The 19810-nt window shown below is 31.0% G+C and overlaps 1 protein-coding gene across 1 annotated transcript; it reads right to left on the reverse strand.

The window, feature by feature from the left end:
- Positions 1–1769: 1769 nt before the first annotated feature.
- LOC107450059 (cytochrome P450 2J1) lies at positions 1770–18470 on the reverse strand. The gene is made up of 7 exons (XM_016065768.3): positions 18238–18470; positions 14696–15059; positions 13259–13592; positions 10021–10220; positions 7654–7917; positions 3045–3218; positions 1770–1951 (listed from the first exon to the last, which is right to left on the reverse strand). Exons 2-7 carry the CDS (start codon positions 15036–15038, stop codon positions 1803–1805), a joined length of 1464 nt encoding a protein of 487 aa, XP_015921254.2. The 5' UTR covers positions 15039–15059; positions 18238–18470; the 3' UTR covers positions 1770–1802.
- Positions 18471–19810: the final 1340 nt, after the last annotated feature.

Below are 19810 nucleotides of genomic sequence, written 5' to 3' on the forward strand. Positions count from 1 at the left end.
ATGATAATTTATTCGATGGTTCGATTATCTTAAAGAAATATAAACAATTACTACACATTCGAATACCCTTCAAAATTCGATTTTCTGTATTTAAAATACGTAATTTTAAAAGCTATTGGTTTTAGAGGAGAAATTTTATGTACGTTTTCCAAGTGTCTCTAAAATGATTTTTTTAAGAAGAATTAATTGGAGAATCAATTGGATGGTTTGCTGCTTTCTTCTTAGGAAATTAGGAAACATCTTCTTAACAAGTTTCTAAGCTAGTTAAAAAATACGTTGTTGCAGCTCAATGACAAAACTGAAAAGCAATGTTTTTGAAAATAATTATGGTTCGCATCAGCAACGTGGTGCAGTCTGAGGACAAGATTAACAGATTCAGTGACATCAGCGCGACCTATTGAGGAATTTTGTAGCCCATTTTGAAACTAATTGAGGAAATAATAACTAGTCTTCTAAGCAATACGCAGTAAACCACACATTTCTATCTCCCTTCATTTTTCTTAAACGAACTTTTTAAATAATTTGTAACTTCTCAGATACACGATGCATGTACTGCAATATGTTGGTAACAATATTTGAAATTAAATTAGATAGTTTAACAATATACATCATTTCACGATCGTTACCTCAACAAAAAGATTCACCATTCCAAGTGGCATAATTCAGCATTATCGAATTATAGCATCATTAAAGAGGTGTTATTTAACTGTCCATTTTAAAACAAGTGTTCTCAATATTTTTCTCAGTCCAAATTTATGGCAATTCACACTTTAAATAAGAGTATACTTACTAATTTTTACTTGAATTGAAAACAGAACCATATTAACAGTCACAATAAAAAATTTTCTCTCCAAATATAAAGTTTAGCGACGTAATAATTTTGCTCGAGGAAAACATTCACGTGTCGAAAATATGTATACAGGATATTTCATAAAGACCTTAACATGCATTTTTAGAATCCTTATTAAAAATAAGAGCAAAAAAGTATGCACATTGAAAGTCGCAAATTAATATTTATCAGAGGTAAAAACAACACAAATCACGGGAGTATTAAACAACAAGACAGGTTTGCCTGCGGGAGAAAACAGAAATGAGTTGAATCATTCGATACATCTTCAAATTTCAACCTCCAATTAGTAATTATGTTTTGCTGCTCATTACCTTAATTTTTGTATTTGGTTAATTATCGATAGCATTTTTTTTTCGTCCTTGAAATAATTATTTGACACTCCAATGTGCATGATAGGTCAAAAATTATAATATTTGATGAATAACATTTGGTAAGGTAGATTCTATTGATTTTTTAAAAATTTTAATTAAATAATGTTAAGAAATTTATTTTTAGCTCGTTCAAGATTTTCCATTTCTTAAAGTTCGCTGCGAAATGAAACTCGCAATATAAAAATAGTTTTTTTAATGTACATTAAAGTGCTCTTTGACTGCCTTATGCGCATTAAAGGCTTAACATTTAATGTAACTAGGTTTTTTTTAAAATTTTTTTTAATAGAATGACATCGACTACAATGCTATGAATCTTCAAACTCAATACAATGATCGTTTTTGAAGCAATTTCTTGTCATAATTTTGATTACCATTATTCATTTTTATTATTTTATTTCATTTATTTCGCTTTGTTTTCATTTTATCATTCACTCAAAAGTTCTTCTTTTGTCAAAGATACAAAATTTTAACAGAAAAAAATCATTAAAATGAATTCCAATAGGAATTAGATAGAATAAGAAACAGGAAATAAAATAAGAAACAGAAAATAAAATAAAAACAACTATATTTTTCTTTATACATTAACTTTCTTTCCTTGGATGTGCACAAATGAAGGTTTTGTCTTCTTTGTCCTCAATCGGTTTCTTAAGATGAAAATGCTTTACAATGGTGGAGAGAAAAAGGAAAACTTGATTCATTGTGTATCCTTCTCCCATGCAAGATCTCTTTCCTAAAATTATGTTCAAAAAATTACAATTTACATCATGCTTTTGCTTAGTTTAGTTTGCAATTTAAACTTATTACCCTCATTTATCTTGTTCAATTAGTTCACCTATCCTATTGGTCAATTTTATTCCCTTGTTGTTACTTGATTGTTACTTCTTTTGCATATCAGTATTTTTCTCTCGTATTCCGTGTTTTGACACAGAAAAACATTGACATTTCCTTATGACACTGGAATGATTGTACGATCATTGCGTTTTATAGATTGCTAAGCTTTTTTTAAAAAATTGTTTTAAAAGTGAAATGAAGTTTAAAATTGGGCAAAAAATTGTTTGATCTTTTAAACTGCCCTTTTTCATTTTTGCAAAAAAAAGTTTATATCTTAAAACATCTTAAAATGTCAAAGTAAATAGCTTGAAATAAATAAAATCGATATCAAAATCATACGAAGCAACTTTATAGAAAAGTGAGATTAATAAGAACAAAACTAGATTATTTGCACCAATTATTTCTTTCTTTATTTTTTATCTTTATAGGCTTGCTCAATAAAGTGTTAGATTTTTGAATAAAAAACATGCATTAAGTTTTTTTAAAACATAAATATACTAATAATTTCTTTCTAATAATAAATTCGAATAAAAAAAGGGATTAAATAAGATTGATTACAAGCAATTATACGGCTCTGGTCAAGCTACTAATCTTTTTCTCCAAAATATACATCTTTAAACCCAAGAGTTGCTTCATAATGTTTTCATTACGTTACAGCTCCTGTCACAGAAGATTTACTTGGAATTCCTGTTATGTTCCCCAGAAAACGCTCTCTTGAAAAACCTGAAACGTCACTTTAGTTATTCATCAATTGAATGTCTAGCTGCAAGTGACGTCATTGTATGTCAATCGTGACACGCGTCACTTCGTTTACAAGCAGCCCCAATAAATATGTGATTTAAATAACATGGTTGAAGCACAATCACTTCTTCTCGACTTGCAAATACTCAATTCTTCTGTGACCCTGCTTTTCTCTTTTACCGAGCCAGACCAATATTTGTTGCTTATTAAAAATACTTATTGAAGCCCATACCTTGTAAAAAGTCACTCACCCATTCCAAATGAAACAGGAAGCTCGGGTCTCTTTTTACCATCCTTCACAACATATCTTGAAGGATTAAATTTCTGAGGTTCTTCATAATCATCAGGGTTCATATGAGCCATCCAAAAGTTATACATCAAGACTGCGCCTTTTGGAATTCTATAACCACTTACAGTTGTCTCTTCTGAAACATAATGCAAACTTCAATTATAAAAATGTTTTCAATCAAAAAATTCGCACTTTTAAAACAGCATCAACCATTTTCTTTTCATTACTTAGGATAAATCGCTGGCATAAACACGAACCAATCAGTATTGCAAAAGTAGCACAAAATCAAAGGTATCAGCTTAAATAACTAGTAGGCTCCCGTTCACTTTCGTCCCCTAACCCCCTAAGATTGCTTTGAAATCCCTGCTCGCTGTTAAGTTAAACCCATTTGAAATGCGTTTTATGGTAAAATTTTAAGTACTTAAATAAATTAGGTACTTTTCCATTTTGCCGGGTCAGGCGTCAAAAATGCCAAATCACCGGGCACAAGTAAATTAAATTTTGCATTATTGTTATTTATTTATTTACTTTTTATTTTTTTAGCAGCTGGTAGGTATTTTTTTTTAAAATGAAAATGAATAAATAAACAAAATAGCTGAATTTACTTACGTCGACAAATTGGAGAAGTACCACAAACTGTTAATATTTTAAAACCAATTCCTTTTTAAAAAAATTCAAACTTTTAGTCCATAATAACTTATTGAAGTAAAATAAATTAAATTTAAATAGATGACATACAATGGAAAAACTCGCAGTTGAGACAAAAGTATAATTATGCTTAAAAAACAAGAAGAAAACTCGAAATTTCACAATTCTTTCAACATGTTGCCTCTTTCATAATTGAAACCAACGTTTTCTTTCGATCACACATATTCTCTGTACTTAAAAAGCACAACAAATATTCATTTTTTAATGTATAACAAGGAATAAAATTATTACTATTGAACCTGCATGATTAAAACATAATATCGAGCACCTTTTTGACATGAACTATTCGCATTTAACCCTAACAACCTTCCTTTGTTTCAGTTCTTCCTTGTACACCCGAGAAATGAATTTTTATTCAGAAATTTGTAAGCATGTACGTTTTCGTTTTCATGCTTACGAAAAAGCTTTTTTGTTTATTTTTTGAATATTTTTCTTTAAATTCACTTTGTTTACACTTTTATTTTTGTTTATTCTTTTTTTATGTTCAGAATTTTCTTTTCTTTAACATTTTCATTATTTTGTTTTTCTTTGATTTGACATTCTTTTCCTTCTACATTTTTTTTATTTGTATTTTTATTGCGAACATTAACCAGGATTTCAGAAAAAATGTGTCAGGACAAATTTCTTGTCTAATCAGAAAAGGTGATCAATCTTCTCATATTTTTCATTACAACCTATTTAACACAATTAATCACTAATTGAAATCCGAAGCAAGCTTGCAAATTTAATATGGTAAAAGGTAAATCAGTTTTTAAAATTTGACTGACGTAGCTATTTTCCTTAATTTTGTTGCAAGTTTGGTTAATTTGCAAATTACCTTTTGTTTGGTTTCATTTATATCTTTTTTTCCTTTTGGACATATAATTTTTCGAAAATATTTGTTGGGATAACATTTAAAGTACAACTTGTGTCATTATTAAACAAGATAGCTTAATTTGCCACAATCGGGTATTTGTCACTTTTATTGCTTTCATTTTTATTTTGAATGTATTTTGAGTGTATCCGGATACTATTCCTTGTCAATTTGTGTTTGGGCACTTTATCTATATGTTGGAATTAAAGCTTAGAAATAAAGAAACGATTTTTTTATGGAAATTACAGAGCCAGACTCTGAACTAATTACCAACGTTGGACTCAAGCATTAATGTCTGGTTGTTCTTCAATTCAAATTCTAAAAGCAAGTATTTTATTCACTTTCAAATTATTTGTATTAGTTTCAACATTTCTTGATATTTCCATATTTAATTGATAATTTCTGCCACACCGTAATTGCATTCATTTATTAAAAATTAATTTCAATAATTTTTGTAGTTACATTTAGAAGAGAAATTTTTTTAAATATTTTAATTGGATTTTTATCTTAACCCTAAACACTAAACTAAAACAAAAATTTAAATTCTACTAATCATTAAATCATAGAAATTGTAACATATAAAACAATAAAATTGAAAATAATTTCTCCAAACATTTTTTATCAAGACAATCAATTCAAAATAAAAAATTTTTAAGAAAAAAAATTTCAATAACAACAAATAAGTTTTTGAAATGTAAAAATAAACACATCTGTTAAACAATGAAAATAAGATCAATGTANTAATAATTTCAAAATTACAATCATAAGTGCCGTAGTAATATGAGTGCTTTTTTTAATTAATCAATAAAAAATTAAAGAAATAAATGTTTTATGAGTTAAACATAGAGAATTTTTAAAAAAGTACCACAAAGGATACGTAGCTGAAGAAAGTTCGATAAAACTCCATGAACACCATTCCAAAAGCAAAGACGAGAGTTAATAGGAAAACAAATTAGTTTCTATGTTATGATGAATCATAAATCTCTTTGAGCGAGGCGGTGTGAGAACAAATTGACGAAACAATCTAAAGCACGACGGGGAGAAGCATATCTAAGCTTTCCGAAAGTCACTTGTAAAGGAAAGGGATGGGATTTCAAATTGAAAACTTTTTAATGTCTATCCGCAATCCGTGGCAATTTTTCTTTATAGTCCGAGGGGGGTGAAAAATACTGAAGCTCGGCTCTTTTAGTAGTATTCATAATCTTCAGAACTACAGACACAACATGCTGCACACACAAATAAAAAGCCGACGATCACCAAGTGAGACACCAGCCACATCAGCGAGAAGACCGAAGAAATTATTCCCAGTTGAAGACGCTGGATGAATCACGAATCACTGAGAACCGAAGAAGAATCCGACTGACAATTTTCCAACTGTCCATTGGAATGGGATATTCCATATCTTCGATGTACCCCCTTCCGAAGTTGATTTATTTCAAATTTTCAAAAGACCATTTTAATGAGATATTACATATCTTTGATGTACCCCCTTCCCTACCCTTTTATCCTGACGACTTATAACGTCGTTGCCGAGTGGAAGGATAAAGATAGGTCACAGGCAGGGAAAGAAGGTATAAAATGTATGTATTAAATATTAGAGTGAGAACAGCTATAAAAGAGCACACGAATTAGTTGTGCTCCTCAATAAAAGCTAGGGAAAATCTTGCAAGGTAAACCAGTAAAATGTTTCATTTCAGGGAAATCTTAGATATTGTAATTGGTTTATCAAATAGGTCGCGCGATTCCCACAAAGAGCAAAGAGAAAAATGTCTTACTTTTAATGAATGCATACTTGAGCCAAAAACAGATTAACGGATAGGATGTGTATTTAAAAGAGTGAGAAAGCGTTTTTTGAATAATAAATAAAGAGAAGGATTTACAGAAAAGGAATAACATAAAAAGATAATTGAAGCTTTTTATGTTACTTTATGTTTATATATGTCACGGCGAAAGCCTGAAGTCCGCCCACTTCGTGAATTGGCCGGCCATTTCGCACTTTGGCTATACCTCTCGGCCAAAGTGCGATGTAATTGAAACGATCAGCTCATTCAAGAATGCCCGGTAGGTGTTTTGTGTTGACCATTTTACTACTTTTTTAATATCTTTTGTATTTCTAATAACTTTTACTTTACAGAAAAAAAATTGTAGTGGTATGTTTTTTCACATACCGGGTGGTACGGTGGAACCACAATTTTTTAATATTTGTTTTATTAAAAAGTTAATTTGCTAATATTGCCCCTTTTGTTTTCTTTTTTATTTTGAAAATATAAATCTTCTAATTTAAAAATGTAAAAAATAGACAAGTTTTTAAATTAAAATTTAAAAAATTTAATTTTTTACTTTGTCTTAAATGGCCATATTCCACCGCAGTTAGCTGCGGGTACCGCAGCTAGTAATTTTTAAAGAATGAAGTTATGATTATACAGAGCCAATAATACATGCCAATGATTTTTTCTTCCAACTTTGGCTGATCCTCCCATGCCACTTTGCGATTTGGCCGGCAGGCCAATTCCCGAAATCAAGAAAAGATCGCACAATGCTAGTCAATTTACAGCGCTCTTAGCTATTTCGCGATTTGGCTGAATTCGTGCTTTGGCAGTAACATTATATATATATATATATATATATAATGTATACATACACACACACATATATATATATANATATATATATATATATATATATATATATAATGGCAGTTAGTCGAAGAAAATATGCATTTACTTTAAAATTGTAACACCACTTTAGAGCATTTTTTTTAATATCTACAAAACTAAACTCCAGGCGGGAATAGATTTAAGAATACTTCCGTTTTAGATAATTTTAGAATACTTCGAGAATACTTTCATAAGAATACTCAATACAAAAAAACAGCATTTTTCCTATTCTGAAGCAAGATTGAATTCGGAATATTCGAATGTGCCCGTATTATTTTCAATCTTGTTCAACACCGACTTTTTTTTTTGTTGCTAAAATATTGGAAAAATATAGAAGGATTTGTACTACTTACTACAGCATTCAAGGGTTGGGAATGTTGTAAACAAATCATTACATCTCAAAACTTCAGCAATAAATGCATTTGTGTATGGCAGTTTGCTTTTGTCTTCAAGGCTTGGATTCCTGTCTTCTCCAACAACCTCAATTAACTCCTTATAGATTCTTTCCTGTTCTTCTGGATGTTCCAACAAGACATTCAGAAAACTAGTGATAAAGAAGGACACGAACACTATTCCGTCACCCACAACTTGAAGAAGAGTCCTTACCAAAGCCTTGTCTAAAAAAAAAGAATATTGAAATTTCATATCTTCTGTTTTGTCAATATCGAGAGAAAAAGAGTAAATCATAGTTCATATGTGTCATAGTTCATATGTGTAAATTTTATATGGCACCGAAATCACCTGCATTTCTCTCTGTACTTGAATTATATGTAAATGCTATCTATGTTTTTTAAACAAATAATAATAAAAACCAGTAACTTAGAACAATAGGCACAATAAACTACCCTTTCTTAATTAGAAACAAGTATAAGATGTTCTTGAATATTTTTAAGAAATGACAGTTTCCATGGAAAAATACATTTATAGTAAACATTGGTTATTCGTGATTGAGATATTTGTGAATTTAAATTAGTAAAGTAAAAGCTTTAAAAAAGACACGACTGTGTAAACCTTAAAAACACTGTTACCATTTTAAATTTGCAGAAATAGTTTAAGATAGAAATGAAATATTTTATAGGTTTCAACTGAGAAAATTCAAATAAGAAAAAATTCAAATTTGCGCATATGTATTCGATAATTTGATTTCGCATTTGTTTAAAAAATGTCATGTTTCATAGATTTATTTGTCTTGATTTTTATTTATGATTTTTTTAAAATTATTTTTTGTCCGGTATGCTGTATGATTTATTACTTTTAACTTTTATTTGAGTTCATGTGCTGTTATGCATACTTCCGAAACGGATGTTCATAAACTCTTTAAAGTTTTTGGGGCTCACTTATTATCATGGGTTCTTAATCAGTAAAGTTGCAAATAAGCTTTTCTTTTCAAATGATTTTTATATTTTTCAAATCAAGATAATAAACTAAAAAGACTGAGTGAAAGGATGAAAAAGCTGATTGACAAAGTCTGCAGACAAATGTAAAACTACTTTTTTAACTCTTTTAGAACAGTCACATCTGAGGACATTCTTTACCCAGGTCCTAAAAAATATCAATGATAATGCGTAATGGCACTTACCTGAACTTTTTAACGAATTTATGGTGTGTTTTTTTTCTTTCTGTATTATGAAGCAAATTTCTGGTAAAATTTACTTATGAATTAAGCAACGAATTTTCTCCAATGCATAAAAACTATAGTAGTCCCTTAATAGTTTTAATAATTTAAAAACTAAGAGAAAAGCAATTACTGTCCATCAGCGGGTACCGCTATGATTGCTACAAGCAAGTGTTTTGATCATTTTGGTTATGGGTGGAACAAATGCAAATGATTCGAAATTTACAATTAAAAATTGCTTTCCCATTTCTGCACTGATGCATTTTAAATTTATAAAAATGAATTCTAGTCGGAAAGGTTAAGGAGTTAGAATGCTCGATTTCCAATGAAACGGCTCTGGCTAGAATAATGGTAATGGCTGGTCAATTCGTATTGGGCTTCTGGCACAGAATTGACCACAGCGCTGACGGAAAATATCCCTAGTATTAATCGGTTTATGAATTTCATGCCTATACCAGTTGGTTTAGACCTCGTCTACTGCATCGAGGGTTCCCGTGATAAAGGCTGGTTATTTTGAAAGGAGTGTTTCTTCAATCATGTTCTGTCTGACTGATCTTAAAGATCCCAGAAGAACACGGAAATCCATGGCTGCAGTCAGTGTGCGGGTGGGTGACTACTTTGATCAGCCTGCATAGGGACCGAGGATGCGTGGTATCGGTCCTCGTTATACCGTAAAGTGCTCGACTTCTCGCGAAGGTTCTCGGGATACCAAAGCAGAGGAGCCATTCCCTCTGCAGGGGATCAAAATTGCGATGTCATGCCTTCGGATCATCAGGGATGTTTTAAGACCGTCGCCAGTAGCCCATTGTGCGCAGCTCTAGTGCGACGTAAATAGAATACCTATCAATCATGTTTTATTGGTTTATATTTTACTCAAATGTATTATAATTAACATCCGCGAGCACAGTTAGGGAGCATGGTGCGTAGGCTGGGTGTTTAATGACACCTACTGCACTATATAGTGTTTTTGTCCACGTTTGCTAATAGTGTCTTTGAATCAACAATAAGGATGCATTTCTGAGAGAAAAATTGAGTTTTTTTTTAAAATGTTGTCTTAAAATGCATTATCACAGAGACATTCGAGAGATCAAACAAAAGAACATACCAGTGAAGTATTTTGCTATTGGATCATTTTTAGATCGACGGATATTTCCTTCTTTTATGTAAGCATCCACTAAATCCCTGACATGGTTTTCGTTGTAGGTTGATCTTCGTCTTTTGATAGCATTGAGTAAAACTCCTTGAATCATTTCGGCTGCTTTCCTTCCTTCTTTCACACCTTTGAGGTAGGGAAGAATAAAGTATCTGTTCAGAAATGAAGAGCCATTGTTAATTATTAGAACCCATTTTATGGAAACGAAATCGGGCCGTCCTAAAATTTATGTATTCATTTTTCTGAAGACTCATTTAACTGGATTTTTACACATAAATTTCAAATAAAATGAAAACAATAAAAAAATTTAAAACATACAATATCTATGCATTTAAACAAGCTTTTGGTCAAAGCATCTTCTGCATCTTTTACATCATGTTGGTATAAAACTTAGCTGGGAAGAATTGGACAAAGTCATATGTTCACAAATAAGTTAATATTAAGAGTATACTACTTTTTTACAAAGGATGTTCCTTCATATTACGCTTTAAGGTTAACATACGCTTATCATGCGAACTCAACGTTAAAAGTTGTGATTGTTTTTAGTTCGACATATTTTATAAACCGTCGCAGAACTGACGACCCAATTTTTTGAGTTTCATGTTAAACTCTGTTACCTTGTCATTTTAAGCCCAATCCAGAAGACAAGGGAACTCCTGAATCACGTATAGGGAGACACTTACATTTGTGGTGAACGTTTTGATAGAACTGACCCGCATTTGCGTTCCGTGCAGAGGGAAACCACGAAAACCTCTCATAGTTAGCTTGACGGCAAGGAGACTCACTCATGATCCGTCTACTATCGGGGATATTTTACCTTAGCACTGTGATCGGTACGAGCCTGATGCGATGCGGAATTCGAATCAACCAGCCGTCGATGGGATTCAAACCCGGTTTACCTCAATTGGAGACGAGTGCAGTATCTCCTTTACCGCCACAGCTCCTTGGTCATACTTATAAATATTATATTTTTGTTGCCCTTCACTCCCATTAACATAGTGGTATAACACGAAAAACAGCTCACATAAAAAAATTTTTTATCGAAATTTGACTTTGTATAATTAATTCCTCTAATCATGATTAAGCACTTCAAATTTCTGCCTGCGATCGGCAGACAGCTTCAAAAAAAAAAAAAAAATTANAAATAGGAGTGGATATTTACTTTCCGATTATTCCTTAAAAGCATATTCTAAAGTATTGCAAATTTTCTATTGTAATTTTTTTAACATTGAATAAAAACTAAAGCAAAATACGTAGAGTTTTCCTCTAAACATATACACTTTAAGTTATTAAAATATTGTGGTTGAAACCAATATTAAGAAAAAAACAGTCCATTTTGAAGGTATGATGTTAAAAACTTTTTTTATTGTCGGCGTCGAACCGCCGACCCAATTTAAAGTTCACGACCGTCACTATTTAATGCCCATAGCTTTGTAGTTTTAAACCTAACCCAGAAGATAAAGGGAACTCTTGGATCAAGCATTAGAACAAATGAACCTTCGTAAAGGAATTTTTCTTGATGGAATTAACCCAAATGGGCGTTACGTCTAGAGGAAAACCACGAAAATCTCCCACGGTCAGCTAGGAATTTCCAATTTATAACCCGTTTACCACTGAGAATATTTTATATCAGCACTGTGGTTGGTGTATGCCAGAATTCATATCGGTTTTAACCTGGCTCATCTCATCTAAATCCTCTGAGCCACCACGGCTCATGATGTTAAGATATCTAGAATGTCCCTCAAGTACGTAACTCGTTCTCGGAAATCGTCCGAGTGTCCTGTTTTCGAAGTGGGGTCAGGCAAAAGAAGAAAGCAAACCTGTCATTACATTTTGCCAAAGGGAAAGAATCTCGCCAACGAACAAAAACAGAATGTTTTTAAGGACTCATACAGTATCAAATTTAAATATGGTTTAAAATTACTTGAAAGAAGATTTTTTTAAAAACCCTTTTACTTTACCCTTTTTATACAAACAGTTTTATGAAGTTGAACTAATTTAGATAAACTGAGGTTAGTAAATTCACACGCGTCAAAGTTTTATTTTATATACATTGAAAAGTGTGCGTCGTTAGTAGTATAACGTCATTTTAATTACAATCCTGATGTTCTATATATATTTGGATATTGAAGAAATGACGAACGTAAATATTTTATCTCAATAATTATGTCTTTAATAAATGGAATCAATTATGCTTATAACTATATATTAACTTGTAAATAACTGTTGATATTAAATGCTACAGTGTCGTCCATTTGCTGTGTATTCATTCATCCAAAATCGGATACTGTAAGAAGACTAGGACTACAACAATGCAATTCTGATTCACCAGTATGTATGTCTTGGGGTACCTTTTGATAGATGAAGGTTGACATCGTCGATAACACTCACCCCTTATGGGTGACATGCGGACGTGATCTGAATACCTTGACAGATACGTCTACTTTGATTTAAACACACCTACTTCGTTAGAGGGTCGACATGGAAAGATTAACTATTGTCTAATTGTGACTGTGACATTGTCCCCGCATCACGCTGTTGCTAATCAGTCTCAATCACACACAGCGTCGTCTAGTATGCACTCGACTGCTAATGGCAGCACAGGAGCGACCACGACCGTAAGCTTAATACGGCTCTCACGATCAGCATTCAAAGTCTTGTGATTTTAATACAGCTCTCCCCGCTTTTCACAAAGCAGCAATGAATAAACTAGCTATATACTTTCATCGGATTCTATCCGAGATGAAATTCTGGTGTAATGTAGTGTCATTACCTAACTACCACTACAATAATACAATTCCAATTAACTAGTATATAATAAGACGTGTTAACTCTATTCTATCTTGGGGTACCTTTTGATGGATGAAAGATGACATTGTCGATATTCTAGATTCCACAAAACCGTTTCGGGAATCATAAACAACAACACGATTGAAAAAGAAAAATAGTCTTATTGTCAGGATTTTTTAAGAATAAAGGAAAGCAAGAAAAATAATGAAATAAGGAAACATGCAACGTCGCGAGCATATTTTATTTTTATATGTTTTTTTTTAGAACGGAACTGCTTGGGCTTTGGTTTGCAGTAAGGCTCCTATAGTATACGATAAATGAGTGATGAATTCGACATGAAACGATGGAGGATCCATCTCAATCTTTGAATCATACGAGAGAGAGAAGAAAAAAATCTTACTTGGCTATGACACCCGATGGAAAGACACTGGTACCCGTTAAGGTGTTGACTGCCTCCCCATAATGATTGCAGAAATGTTTCAATTCATCTTCTGTCATACCATCATTGCCAAAGATTGCTTGGCGAATAATTTCGCTGCATTTCGTAACCAAAATGGAAGGCATGTCCACTGGCTTTCCTTTCTTTTTGGCCAAATCATTTATTGTGCTTTGTACAGTGTCGTAAATGGAGCCAGACATTTCTTTTTTGATGACAGTTAAGCCTCTCTCTCTGAACTGCTGAAGGAAAAATTTTCTAATAACTTTCCATGGCTCACCTTTCAGGAAAAGCATACCTTAAAAAAATTAAATGTAATTTTTTAAGTTATTAGAAAATGTTGATTTTTTTAAATTATGAAGCGAGTCATCAGAAAGAAGCAGTTAAAAAACAGTACAGAGTCATGGAAAAAGAAACTCGTAATTACAAAATTGTATTTTTCAATACAATTATCAAACACACCCGAACATAAATTTGGTATGGTTAAAGAAAAGTATAGAGTTTAATATCGATTTTAACACGTTTCTCTCAGTACAGTCTCTCGAAATACATAAAGACGATGATCAATCTCCCCGTCATTTGAAGCACCTTATGTTTCCATTTTTGGGATTGCTGGTGTAAATAATTGTTCTCTTGTAAGCAATGTTTTAAATATACCCCCCACCCCCCCCGAAATAAAAAATAAAAAAACAGAAATGTTAGTTGAGGCTTTGTGAAGGCCACGGAATCGGGTCATTATAAAATCTATCCATTGAGGTATTAATTTATCCAAAGAAAAAGTCTCATTTAACTGGACTATTACAAATGAGTTTGCAATTATCATAACAGAGAAAATTAAAACAAGCAATATTTATGCGTTTAAACTATTTCTTGGTCAAAGCATCTAATGCATCTTTTACATCATGCTAAAATAAAACTTTTCTGGGAAGAATTAGACAAAGTAACGTGCCCTCGAACAAGTTAATGTTAAAAATATACAACCTTTCTTTCATAATTTTTAAAAAAATATGGGACAAAACGGGCCTGAATGCGGTTCAACCTTATTCATTTAAGAAAACATGGCAATTTTTAATTATGTAATAAAAAGTGAATAAATATTTCTACAGTTAAGACAAGCAAACAACCATTTGCAATTCATTGTTCATTCTTTCAATAATATGCTCTGAAATACTATCGAATATACGATGATAAAATTAGCAAGCTATATTGCTAATGTTTAATTGTTATATCGAAATTAATACAATCTGTCTATCTAAAGAACACCCCTCGCCAGCTGTCTAAAGTATGTCAGAGTTAATTCCAAAATGAAAGGAAGGATTGGTTTCGATTGAGGTCGGTGAAAAAAGTTTCATTTAAAATTCTTGTTTCTTATAGCCATCATGTATGATCAGACAGACTTACCTCCTTCCAAATGATCAAACAGTTGATTGGGTTCTTCTAATCTGTGCTGAAAACATTCCGACTTGGTGACAAGTGCTTCTCTGATGGATGCCGCAGATCCCAGATTAATGTACAGAGTTCCGGTGGCGGTGAAACTGAAGACATTCCCATATTTCTTCCCGAGATTTTGAAGCTGATGATGAATCTTGTCGTCATCGAGGAATGGATAGTAGCCGAAGAAAGGGAGACCCGTTGGGCCAGGAGGAAGTCCTCTTTTCTTTAAAATGTAGTATAAAGTGGTTAATAGGACGGCAACCAAAGCTGCATAGAATGCGAAAGTGTTGTCCTCTGTACTCAACTGCATATTATTTATTCAGATCTATAACTAAAATCGAAAGTATGTAAAAAGAGCAGATATTTCCATAGAATCGAAAATGATATTTCTGAATGTAAAATTCGAGATATTAAATTATCGTAATTAATTATCTAACTTCGATGCACACTTTAATCATACTTTTTTTAACATCTCCTTCTTTTCGGGGTTACAAAACATTTCTAAACATACTTTGATCCCGAAATGATACATTTAATCTTACGTGGTTCAGGACAGTGTTACTCTAAATCAGTGCTTCCTAACCTTTTTGGTATAATGGACCCTTTTCAAAATTTTTCAAGAAGTCACAGACCACCCCCTGTAAAAAAAATTATTGCAAAAACCATCAATTATTTTTACTTTACTTTTTTTCAATTGTAAAAATGTTAAATTTTTATATGGTTTGCGAATGTTCTTTTCCTCATATTGTGGAGGATTGTTGTCATATCTAAGAGAAAAGAGCAAAGGGACGGCTCATAAAAAATGAAGGGCTGACAGATGATTATAAAAATAGCAAATCGGACGTAATCAGGGGGTTGCCCCTGATGGTGGAAACTGAAAGCCGGTTGGTGGAGAATGTTAAAAATATGACAGTGATATTAGAGGGTCTGCACTGAATTTGGGGTATCTCAATCACCTAGTTTCAAATATGTATGTACCTTTTAGGTAAAAAAGATCAATGTTATTTAAATATTATTGATCCAATCGTCTTAAAAGTAGTCGGCGTACCCCCAAAATATGACCCATGTACCTCTCCCCGTATTCACCATTGACTCTGACCTAACGCGTAACTCCCAGTTCCAAAACCCCCGGTTTGGAAACTTTGACCGAGAGTTCAAAAGCGATTCCACCATTATTTTTTGACCGTCGGTTTCTTAACTGCGGGTTACTTGACCGGCAGTTACAGGCATTAGCCNCAATGTTATTTAAATATTATTGATCCAATCGTCTTAAAAGTAGTCGGCGTACCCCCAAAATATGACCCATGGACCTCTAAGGGGTCCATGAACCACAGGTTAAGAAACCCTGCTCTAAATGCTGAAAATTACGTGATTTTGCAAATTTTATAGAAGCAATAAGCACTGAAAATTTTCTTTATATATACTTATTGAAGCCTCATAACTTCGAATATTGCAAATTCTGAAAACTGACTTTTTAAATCAACATCATAATGAGAAGAAGACTATCTGCATCTTTAACATCATCAGATTATATCCGCACTATGTGAGCACTCCAAATCCAAAATTTTCCTATTCAATGCACCGATTAGTTAAAAATACCTTTTTAGCGTGTACAAAAATATTCTTTTGGCAAAGTTAACTATACCAAAAAACTTATGATGTTAGGTAAATAATTTGGACAACCGTATCAGAGATGTTTCTGTATTAGTACAACAGTTCATTACACATGATTCCAAATTTTCTAACACAAAATTTTTGAGGCTTACCAATGTCACTCAAGAAAGCCTTCAAATGGAACAATGTGCTGCGAAATGATGCGGATTATAAAAATTTTAATAAATCGCATCTAATTAAACTTACTAAAGTCAAGGGAAAAAACAGGAAGTAGGAAAGTATCCAAAGATTATTGGAACAAATTTTAAGAGGACATCAAAGATGTATAACAGAGATGTATAACAATCAAAGGTCGGAAACGTCATCGTTCTTTCGTTTAAAATTCTCAAAACAGCCAGGAAACTGGTTAAAATATTCATAATTATTGAAAAAAAAATTTGATTTTTTTTTTCATTTTTGAAGAGAAGCGATTCAACACTATTTTACGCTTAAACAATTTGTGCTCAGATCTTTGAGTCAAATTTGTTTTTGTTTTAAAATAATATTAATAGGATCTCTCTATTTATTAGTTGAATTTAGGTACTCCGCTAACTTGAAAACACGAATTTCGAAATAAGATTTGTTTGTTAATATAAATATTTCGAATCTTATCGTTCGGTTAACGTAGTAACTTCGTTATACGATATTTCCTAAGTAATGGGCGTTTAAAATAACTTATGCAGACACAAACAAGTTTGAACTAAATTGTATTTTCGGGTGTTTTAATTTTTTGCACTTTTTAGTTTGAGATTTACATCATAAACTTAACAATGGGTCTATTTTTAAAACTCATCTGTAATATTGCAAGTATTAACAATGAAATTTCAAATAATTTTATTTCAAAAATTTTTAGAGTGTAATTGCTAATACTGTAAAAACGAAAATTTTTACGATGCTTTTTCCTAAAATTTAAGAAAAAGAAAAATATTTAATCAAAAACACGTGAGGAAAGGAAATTTTTAAGTTAAAAAGTGAAACAGAATTAACAGCGAAAAAAATTGACGTTTCAAGCACTATATGTTTTTTTTTCTTTTCTTTATTTTTTTTAAATGGCAGGCTATCTCAATAATCAGTGAAAAAATGAGTCATTTTAAACAATTTACATTTAAATGACAAGAATCAAAATTTGGACAAAATCTGTTGGATAGTTCTTGAGAATTAAAAATTGCATAATAATAAATTTTTTAAAATTTTTTGATTAAACTATTTCACCGATTATGTACAAATTTCGAATTTCGTTATTTAAAATGACACAGTTTAAAATGATTTGAAACTTACAATTCAATGTTTCTCTAACATTATTATATTTTATAAGAAAAAATAATAACCTTATAAAGGTATTTTTTCACATAACAATATCTTTGGAACAATAAGATTCCAAAGATTGCAATTTTTTTTTTTTAAATGTCTAATTGACAGCTCTAAACAAAGCATGCATTCCATTTTGAAGTTGAAACATTTGATCCTTTTTTTCTCAAAATTATTGGAACCCTATTTTTTAATGTGTGGCTTTCTCCATATTTTTCTCTATTGAGGATTTTTCCATATTTCAAGCATTAAAATCAGTTGGAAAATATAGACTCGTTTATTCAGTGAAAGTACTTTTTATCGTCTAATTTCGTAGTCTAAATTATTGCCCGCTCAAATTATTTAGCATATTTAAGGTTAGATCTTTAAACCATTAAGATTGTATTCTTGTACATTGATGTTATTGTGGTATTCCAATTTTTATTCGCTTACTTTCACACAATAATAAATCGTAAAGTATTATAAAATAAAAGCTTTTTTTTTTAAAAAAAAAAACCTTTAAAGTTTTGTAAGACACTTGTAAACAAATATACAAAAATAAAACTTACGCTGAGCTTGAAAAGCAACTCTTATCAATAGCAGATTGTTTACTAAAATAAAATTCTGTTCAAGGTAAGTTAAATACGTATCGCTTATCGGAATAGATAAGATAATGTTGTTTTGGATAATCTAAAGAAGAACTATCAAGATGCAATTACTTTTAGGAGTGAAATAGAGGAAGAAGAAATTGAACAGAGTTAACGCCAAGCATCCTCTCTTTTCTACGCCAATGATAACCTTCAGAAATACTTATTCAAATGTAACGATATTTCAAGGTTATAGATAACCGCGACAACAACACAATTTATAAAAAGTATTTCTACTGGAATGGCTAATACATATTTTGCAGATANCTCATTATGAATGCAAATTAGGCTAAGATATGATCTTTCTAAAAAGGCTTAAAATAAAATAGAGCTGATGGTCCTTTAAGTAATTATTGACTGAGATATAAAAAAAAAAATTATAGAAACCTTTATTTATACTTGTTAATGGCATATTATGCTTGTGACAATCAAAAGAAGAAACAGGAAAGAAGTGCTGTTATTGACATTATACTTCATTTTTCAATTTATTTACTGTTATCAGTATAAACAAATTTATATTGTATACATGCTTTTTATTCATTAATATTAATATATTTTCAAACTTTTTTTTGCAAAAAAAAAAAACTTTCATTATTTTAGCAAAAAATTTTTTAAATTGGTTAAAAATACTTTCACTCCATATCATTTTATATAATGCTGCACTACGTTAAAAAGCTTATTGTTAAACTTAAACAGCCACTATGTTAAAATAACTTAAGTGTTCTATTCTTTATTAATAAATCCATAACCGTTTACCATTTTAGATTTTTATGCCTATTTGTCACTTCATATTAAGATTTGCATTGATTCAATCGATTTAAAAATAAAAAAAATTGGGGGCATACTTACATGTTAACTGGAGTTGTAAAATAATATATGTTTATTGAAAAAACTCTTATTTTCTTTTATCACCTTAGCATTATGGAATATAAGTAAAAAATTTTAATAACCCATAGAAAACAATCAATAGTTAAAAAGTTTGTCATAAAAATACTATTGAATAATGGTTTAGATACTTTTAATTTAGAGCTTAAGGAATTATGTGACAAATAAACCACAAAAAAAGATAAATATTTTTAAACCAAAAAGCATGATTCAAAAAATTTTATTTAGCAAAGAAAAAAATGAATTAAATCTTATTTTGGTATATTTTAGTATATTTAATTATAAATGCAGATATGCCAACTTGCTCAGGACAGCAAATAAATAGTTTTGAGTGGTAGTTTAATAATGTGTGAATCATGGTTTAATAAATTCCGTTTATTAGGTTTCTATAACCCACTATTTCTAAATAATTCAAAGGCTTATATAATTCCCAATCTTTTAAGAATTAAGTTATGCGACACCGTTTAGAAAGTAAACAAAACTAGTAAGATATTTGCAAATTTTAGTATGTAGTTGTTTACCGTATGTAGTTCATTTTGTAATCTAACTTTTACAATGGCAAAACTTATTTTTGCCCATAATAAAGAGTATTTCCAATAATAATAAACAA

Source organism: Parasteatoda tepidariorum, chromosome 4 (assembly GCF_043381705.1).
Source record: "Parasteatoda tepidariorum isolate YZ-2023 chromosome 4, CAS_Ptep_4.0, whole genome shotgun sequence".
Classification (NCBI taxonomy): Eukaryota; Metazoa; Arthropoda; class Arachnida; order Araneae; family Theridiidae; genus Parasteatoda; species Parasteatoda tepidariorum.